The 8971-nt window shown below is 37.4% G+C and overlaps 1 protein-coding gene across 1 annotated transcript; it reads right to left on the minus strand.

Annotated features, from left to right (window-relative positions):
- Positions 1-1577: 1577 nt before the first annotated feature.
- Positions 1578-7326, minus strand: LOC107101582 (C-C chemokine receptor type 8-like). Its single transcript, XM_015400541.1, has 4 exons — positions 6536-7326; positions 3285-3430; positions 2904-3076; positions 1578-2733 (listed from the first exon to the last, which is right to left on the minus strand). The coding sequence occupies exons 1-4, from the start codon at positions 6565-6567 to the stop codon at positions 2029-2031; spliced, it is 1056 nt and encodes a 351-aa protein (XP_015256027.1). The 5' UTR covers positions 6568-7326; the 3' UTR covers positions 1578-2028.
- Positions 7327-8971: the final 1645 nt, after the last annotated feature.

Here is an 8971-nt window from a genome sequence, read left to right on the forward strand (position 1 = left end):
AACTAAAACATGCCTGACAGCTTACACGTACAGGGACATATATCAGTTTAGGGCAGGAGAGTGTAACCAGATCCTAAAATGTTAGTTTTCTTTTAAAAGTAAGTAATCTTTTGTTAAAACTAACAGGAGCTCAGATAAATAATTGTGTAAATTCATTGTATTACAGATTTTATTTAATTTAAAAGTTTAAAAAGAAAAAACAAAAATTAATACATTAAAGGTTGTTAAAAAAGAACGATCTACAATGATTTAAGATGAAAAAGAGAACGATTTCCCCTTTAAATACCTGCTGAACTGCATTTACCATGCTCCTCTCTGAGGAAGTGGAGAGACCAAACTTTCGGTGAGCAGGCCTATTCCTATAGGTGACATGCATGATTCTGAACTCATAACCATCCATAGGATTAGCGTAATAGGCAGACAACGGCTTTGAACAGGTGAAATGTTTCAGAGACATATTTCAACGGTCAGTTTTTTTTTAAAACCCAGACTTCCTAGTGATATCAGTCTATTTGCAGTCACACCCATCTCAGAATTAGAAGTCTTGAGTTGAGTTGAATTTGCAGCTGATGTTCTTGCCCCCCACGCAGAGATTCCCAGAGTGAGCTGGGTGGCAGCCCAACTGAACTGTAAGCTTGGATTTGATGCAGTCTCATCTCCATTTCCTCAGAGGGTGTGAGGTAGGTCTGTTGAACACGGATTTTTGACACTGGTTCTGGAACAGGGCGACAGTGGCGCCAGATGTAGGGGTTTGCCCTGAAATTGAAGGATTGATGGTTCAAGCCCCAGCTCCGACTTTCAGTGTCGTTGTGTCCTTGGGCAAGACACTTCACCTACATTGTCTACTGATGGTGGTCAGAGGGCCCGGTGGCGCCAGTGTACGGCAGCCTCGCTTCTGTCAGTGAGCCCCAGGGCAGCTGAGGCTACAATGTAGCTTGCCACCATCAGTGTGTGAGTGTGTGCGTGAATGGGTGAATGCCTGAATGTAGTGTAAAGCGCTTTGGTCAAGTCTTCTGACTTGAAAAAACGCTATATAAGTACAGGCCATTTACCAAATACCAATATATAACAGACTCAATAAAAATTAAAGGGCCCCAATGAGCAAAAGAACTGCTTATTTTATTCTCCCTGAGTCCCTGAGAACTCTTGCTGGCTTTATGATTAAAAATTTTTTTTGTATTTTTTGCCTAAAATATAAAACTGGGGGAAAAAAATCTTCATTATCGTTTAAGTAAAGCTTATTTATTAAGGCTAAAGAAAAGCATGTTTCTTAGAGTAGACAGAAATCTCTCAACAAAGATTTTCTTAAAAATTCATTGTGAGTTTTTGTAGGTTCTCGAAAGCAGCTGTTAAGTAGGCAATTACATTATTATGTATGGCAAGGTTGGCTTGGATGAATTTCATCCTTATTAAACTGAATTGATAAATGCCATTTGTTTTTACTGAGATTATCTTTCTCTATTGTCAGATTTGAAACTAAGAACTTATAGGTGTGAGATGTTAAATAGCAAAAGTGTTTTAGAAAGTCAAGACCACTGATGATTAAACATATGATGTTTATTGAATATGAAGCTGACAAAGATAATAAAAACACAAATGCAACATCTAAAATTTTGTATTGATAAACAACACTGTATTTACACTAGAGGACAAAAATCATCATTATTCAATATAATCTATATTCCTCCACATCCTAAATCAAGGAGAATTTTATATTTTTGACTTGTCTTTTGACTTTACTGTAAATGTCAAGCAAAAAGAATGAAAAGAAATGTTTCAGGTATTTCTTGTGCACTTTGCAAATGAGTCATCACCTTGTAGGGGAAAAGGAAAAGCTTGCTCTAAAGTTTTTGCAGACCTAAACCGCGTTTGCGACGCCCCTCCCCTCCCTTTCACCACAACCACTGCCAACGTGCTCTCTTAGACAGATAACAAACTTGATCTCTTTAGTCTCTCACTCCAGTGAGTCAAAGGAACATGACATATCTAGCCGTTCATTACACACATGACCCAATTTCAATAATCTGATCATAGAGGTGTGTTGGAGCTGTCACGTGTGTCTGTGGTGTGGCTAATGGAAACCCCTGCGCTCCGGTAATTCCGACTGAAATACTTTGAAAGGACTTTGGTCAATGTCTTCCTGAACTTCTCCCCAATGAATGCATAGATGACTGGGTTAATGCAGCAGTGAGACAGAGCGATTATCTCAGCAAAGGGCATGGCTGAGCTGATGGCCTTTTGGGCCTGGCAGGGGTCTATGAACTCCATCAACTGCAGAGTCTGCAGGAAAACTACTATGTTGTAGGGCACCCAGCACAGTACAAACAGGCAAACCACTGTGAAAATCAGCTTGATTGCTTTATCTCTTTTAGAATTCCTGGATTTAGAGACCACTATGAGGATTTTAACGTAGCAAAAAATCATGACAGGAAGGCAGATAAAAAGGGCCACAGTGTTCTCCGTGAAGTTTCGTCCCATTTTCCAGGACTGATAGGTGTCCTCTGGGTAGACAGGATGGCAATGGAAGCTGTTATTGTCCTCGTCTTCTTCCTCCAACTGGGCAAAGATCACCTGCGGTGTTGCTATGATCATAGATATGACCCAGATGGTGATGCTGGCAATGACTCCGTAGCGAAGCCTTCGTGTTCGCATTGCTGCCACGGCGCGGACGATGGCAAAGTAGCGGTCCACGCTCATCAAGGTCACAAAGAATGTCCCACTGTAGAAACCCAACTGGTCAGAGGAAAATGGGAAAGTCAGTGAGAACAAGGTAGAAGAGAAAGTTAGCCAGAATTGCGTGTGTTTACGTATTAACCGATAGGCTGCTTGCAACCAGATAAAGGTCTGCAATATGAGGATTTTGAAATTTTCTCTATTTCAAAATCCTAGAAAATGAATCTTACCTGATAGATTCCTGTAACAACTTTGCAGGATGGAAGGCTCTGGGAACTATGGACCCAGGCAGGCAGAGACACAGCCGTTAAAAGGTCAGACAGGACCAAATTAAGGAGGAACACATCCGTCATCGTCCTTTTCTTTGTGTGATGGACAAGAACCCAGAGTACAATCACGTTTCCTAATAGAAATAGAAATAGAATAGCTTCTTAATAACAGAGAAATAAATCTTTTTTGTCTTTGTTTTGGCTTGTAAACTTTTGAAAAATACATTTATACAAGTATATCAAGTATAAATACAAGTTTTAAAATCAGCATTTTATATATAGACTGTTTATAGTTAAATTCAGATTAAGTAAACAAAATATGTCTTTGAAATGTATGTATACCGAATAGACCCAGGCAGAAGAGCACGTAGTAAATAACATCAAATAAAGTGGATCCATTGCCGAAGACTTGACTGGCTTCACAGCTTTCAGGGTCAGGATCATAATTATAGGTGTAATTTCCAATGTCCTCTGTTCCGCTCATTTTGCTGTTTAAGAAAGATGACAATTTTTAGCTGTAGTGTAAAATAACAGAAAAATAACATTTTTCAAGTACAGAAAATTTATAAAATGAATGATAAAACCTAATCACACTCTTTTGAAATACAGGAAAGAATAAGTATTTTGTTGAAGTGTTTACCCCTATGCAGTTATTTTCTATATTTGCTCTTTGTCAAAATTTAAAGTTTCAGCACTGCAAAAATGATCTAGGAATAAGTTAACATTTCTTAAATCAAGTGTATTAACCCTTAATTTGAGTCAGTAAATAAGATGATCTGCCAACTGAATGAGTATTTTTTACCATTAAGACAAGATAAGTAGATACTATGCACTTGAAATAGGAGACTGCAGCTGTTGTTGTTTTTTTCTTATTTGGAATGGAATTTGTCTTGTTCCATTGGCAAAGTGTCTCACTTACCTCTTCAATTTCTAGAAAAAATGCACTTATTTTAAGAAAAATAATTTTTCTAGACTTCACAAATATTTTGTTTAAAGGGGAACGCCGTTTCTTTTTTACATTGGGCCCTTCATTTATGTTATTACATCATGTTCTACTCACTACTACACACTATTAGTTTTGTGTCATTTGGAGCCATTCTAAAGATATTCGGTTTTGTTATATCCAAGTAACGTCTTCCTATGGGCAAACGACTTGATGGCACAAACTAAACTGTTTATAATTTATTCTTTATGGTACGCCAGCATTTATATCACTGTCCCCCAGACATCCACGGTTATATTTTTAATATTTCTATTTTTAAAAAACTAAGCGGCGCCTGTATGACGTCATCCGCGCGCACCGGCTACCGTTCGTTCTTCCTGTCCGCTGAACTGCTGCTAGTTTTACTCACATGCCTGGAAGATGTCTAGTGCTACTACCACAGATGATCTCGCTCTCCAAATGGAATTGAATGATTCAGATTAGCTAGCCGAATGAATAGAAGGGGTAGAGTGTAGCCACCTGGTGTAGTGTACATTCGTTTAATAAAGTTAATAAAAAAAAAAAAAAAAAACTCCAGTCCAGCGCGCAGATGACGTCATACATGCGCTGCTTTGTTTTTAAAAGATATAATTCTAAAAAATACAACCGCGGATGTCTGGGGGACAGTGATTCGCCTACATGTTTTGAATGCTGGCGTACCATAATGAATAAATTATGAACAGTTTAGTTCTTGCCTTCAACTCGTTTGCCCATAGGAAGACATTACCTGGATGTAACCTAACGGAATATCTTCAGTACAGCTCCAAATGACACAAAACTTATATGGGTGAGTAGAACATGATGTAATAACCTAAAATCAAAGACCAAATGTAAAAAAAAAACTAAATTCCCCTTTAAGGGTAACTTTGATGCAACTAGTCACACCCTTATCTGATTAATGTCCACCCTGGAAAATCAAGTAATCATTTAAATAAAACCTATCTGACAACATGAAGTGACAGGCTTCAAGCATCAACAGATTTTGTTGAAATATGGAGAAATTTCAGATTATAAGAAAGAAAAGACTGATATTGAACCTGGAGAGGGTATAAAGACTTTGGTTTTTCAGTGAATGAAAACCCAGCAAAGCATAGTGTACACAAATGAAAGAAAAACCTCACATAACAAGTGTGATGGTTTCCAGGAATGCCCCAAGTAGAAAAAGAAAATCAAATTTTTTACTCTATGAGCCAACTGATGACTCATGTAGGAGGGCTAAAGGACCTGGGACAACATCTAGAGCACTGAAGGCCTGACTTTTCCAGGTTCAAGTCAATGCATATGGTTTAACAGTAAAGATGATGGACAGAAGAGCTGAGAGTGTTCTAAATGAAAATCACTCCTGAATCAAAATAGGTCAAAGGAATCACATTTGCCAGACTTTATCTTCATCACATTTTTGAGCTAATAACTTCATAGAAAATATTCTGAAAAGGATGCTACTTCCCTCACCGGCTAGTTTACCGTTATCTTCTCTACTTTTTTAATGCTTCGTTAGGGTAGATTGTGCAGTTAAAACCTTTGTTTTTGCTGCTCTAGTTTGTAAGATAAATGATTATATCTCAATCAGTGTGGTACTGTGGGGCTGCTTTGTTGCTTCAGGATAAGGACCACTTGTGGTAACCATTAGTTATGCTCTCTACCAGACAATCCTTATTGAGAGAAACTGTGACTTCTTATTCTTTGGGTTATTCTAGAGGCTGCCCATCCAAACCGCACTAATATGTCCACCTCTTAATGGCTTCTTGAAGAAACTCCAGTTTTTGAAGAGGTAATGTCAAAGTCGAGGCTCAGATTTGAATAGGATGTTGGGGCGTAACCATAAACCGTTCATGCGTTAAACCTTCCATTTGGTTAAATTAAAAATGTCCTTCACATTGATTTAAATCAAAAACATTTTGGTTGAAACTGTTGCTGATGGAACATGCAGCTGCAACATTTTGAGTTCAGCTATGTTTTTACATAATGCAGTTTCTATAGGGATCTAAAAGATTTTGGTGCAACATGAAAGCGTACTCAGAAAAACTGTCTATAGGGCGCCAACCACATCTCTACAGCAGTTTTACTACAAAATCTTGATTAACTGAATTTCTGATTTTTCGCTATAGAAACTTCTTATTTAAACTGTAAATACACCTTTATAACCAATACACCAATTACACTTTAGGAACAGGTAATTCTGAATTTAAGATATATTAATCGTTTTCAGTGAAAAACAATTTTTAGTGCGCAACACTTTCCATTTCCTGCCACCAAGCATCTGTTAACTCACCCACTTTCTCTGTGCAATTGGATACATGTTTATATTAGTAACGCTTTATCAGAAAACATAAAAAAAAAGTAAAAAAAAAACACTGTGCAACAGTTGGAAGATGTTGGAGCCATTTGGCTTAACATCTTCCCAACAGTCTACTTTACATATTCAAATGTAGAATAAAACATAGATGAGGATCTGAGCCAATGTACATTTTAATTGCATTTTATCATATTAGGTTAGTTTGTTTAAAAAATCTTGAATATATAAAAAATATGTATTTTTTTGCTCATTTTTCTTTACTGAAAACCAATGCCTACTGAATATCCAGATATAATTTTTCAGATCCCTACTTACTTTCCCATTGGATCATTTGACTCCGAATACATCCGTCCTGTGATGTAGAAAAATATATCAAACCAATTTGCTTTGCTCTTGTCTTTAAAAAATAAATTCCTCCTAGAAATTTTCAAGCAACAACCAGCAGTCACAGCATGTCTCTTGTTGTTGAGGAACACCACGTTCCACCTCACCACCACGAGGACTGGACGCTGCAAGATTTACACTCAACATTTTCTACATATGAAAATGATCAAAAAGAGATACTGTGAGGGAATTTAGAAGCATATCAGGGATTTTTATGCCCTTTAAGCTGAACGTCAGATACAATCATTATCAAATGAGTCATGTTGGAAAGGCCTGTGTTGAAAATCTTTTTGAGTAAAGAGTTTTTTTGAATCTGAAAGAAATTCACTGGAACTAATATAAGAATTCTGTATTTCTATTAAGCCCTTTACTGCTTCAGTCTTCTCTGAATGAGTTGAAATTACTGTGTGACACAGTACATGTGTGAAATAAACTTCCTACTGCTGTGACCATAATCAAAATCATGTGATCATATAAACCACAATGCAAACATTTTTCTTTCACTATCAACATACCCTGAACCACCTGCTTTGACACTTATGCCGACCCTCACTTCCTGTGGCTGCCTTTGCTTACTCCCGCACACATAAGCATACACATGCACAAGTAGGCAGCTCCACCACTTGCGCACGCATAATCCTGAACTACACTATTCTTTTAAGGTGTATGAAGTAACTGAGAAAAAAGTGTTACAAATGCCAACTAAAGGTTTGGAAATTGAAATATTGAGGGACTTACCACAATGGTCGCCTGAGTCTCTGTTCTTCAGTTAAGTGTGTGTTGCTGAGCTGTGCATCAAGGTTTCATTGTCATCCTGCCAACTTGCTCTGCACACTTTTTTTTGCGACAAATCCTCCAGCAGAGCACATTTCTGGTAACATGAACTCTGGGTTTTGTTGTTTCCTCTGCATCGTGCTAAACCTGCACAGAGGTGTCAGTGCGGTATTCTGAGAATTGTCCCTTGATGTGTAAAGAAAGAGTTGGAGGAGGCGGAAATATCTGCTGATTTAGAGCTTCTTTATTTTTGCTTTGTTTCTTTTAGAGAGATTTTTCAAGGGTTTTATCTTTTATCTTTATTCCAAAACATCATGTTCACTCAGATTATCCTACATTAAAGGGTTTTACAGAGATGAACAATCTTACTTTGTAAAGGTTATACAGTATCTTTTAGAAATTACCAAGATTTTTAAGGATCAGGTTTCAGTTATCCCCTACCCGTTCCAAAAATCTGGCATATGAGAAAGTGTGGTTAATGGACAGTGGTCATTGAAAGAAAGCTATAAGAACCAGCTTTGTTGTGGGTTTGCTTATTTTGTTGTTATTTTGGCCATGAAGCAAGTAGAAAAGTTGAAGCCAAATTCTAGCTTTTTCCCTACATGTGTAAGACTGCTCACGCTGTTGCAAGGGAAGACCTCTTGTCTTATAATGCGGGCATGGTCAGCCTTCATTGGCAGGCAAAGGGGAGAGAAAAGGAACTCAAAAAAAGAAAGGAAATCTAAACAACTTAGAAGCTGCAAAAGTTCTGAGATTGGGGCGGTGATGCATCTTAAAAAAGGGACGATTCCAAACAAGAATGAAGAAACTTCATTGTCACTATGAGTTCATAGCGAAATTTTGTTGAGACATCCGGTTCAATATGTAAACATACCACACAGATAGATATTAAAACACTTGGCATCTTAGAATCACCCTTAAAACACATTCAGGAGGGGAAAAAAAGCACAAAATGTTAAATATTAAGAACCATGTGTTAAGGCTTATTGTTTGTTTTATTGTTCATAGTGTCAAGGCTCAGAAAGTAGGACCCAGAATTCAGGCAAGGCAGACAGTGTTAAACTTAAAGTTTTTGTTTTAAACTAGCAGTGGTGCCAAAAGTACACACATGTGTTACTTTAGTAGAAGTATGCAGTTTTAAAAACACTTTAAAAGTTAAAGTATCAGCTTGACCTTTTTACTCAAGTAAAAGTGAAAAAGTATGTGCCCCAAAAACTACCTAAAGTATAAAACTATAAAATAACCTTTAAAACATCAGCCAGATGCCACTATATGAACTGAAAACAAATATTTTTTGACTATTTCGAAAAATTCTTTGAGATAGGGCCAAGGATGAGGGAGGTCTTGTTGGTCTCCGTCTCCCGATACCCTCTCCTCTGTGTGCGACCTTTCAGACATTTCTCATCTTTTTCTGAATCCGACATTGTAGCATGGCATAGACAATTCGCGTTTGCGTTATATGATTCATCCAATTACAGTAGTTTTCACTAGATGTGGATGGTGCCAATGATCTGCAGTGGATGTTGCAAATGACGTGAAATAAATAATTCTAAACATTAAACCGAAGCCAAGAGTAATGAGTAATGTTTGTTT

The sequence above is a fragment of the Cyprinodon variegatus genome, unplaced genomic scaffold (genome assembly GCF_000732505.1).
Source record: "Cyprinodon variegatus isolate N-32 unplaced genomic scaffold, C_variegatus-1.0 Scaffold1116, whole genome shotgun sequence".
Classification (NCBI taxonomy): Eukaryota; Metazoa; Chordata; class Actinopteri; order Cyprinodontiformes; family Cyprinodontidae; genus Cyprinodon; species Cyprinodon variegatus.

Coding starts and splice junctions, on each gene's coding strand:
- LOC107101582 (XM_015400541.1), bottom strand. CDS start 6,567: ATGTATTCGGAGTCAAATGATCCAATGGGAAA. Junction 3,431..6,535: donor TCAAATGATCCAATGGGAAA/GTAAGTAGGGAT, acceptor TTTCTTAAACAG/CAAAATGAGCGGAACAGAGG. Junction 3,077..3,284: donor CTTCTGCCTGGGTCTATTCG/GTATACATACAT, acceptor TATTTCTATTAG/GAAACGTGATTGTACTCTGG.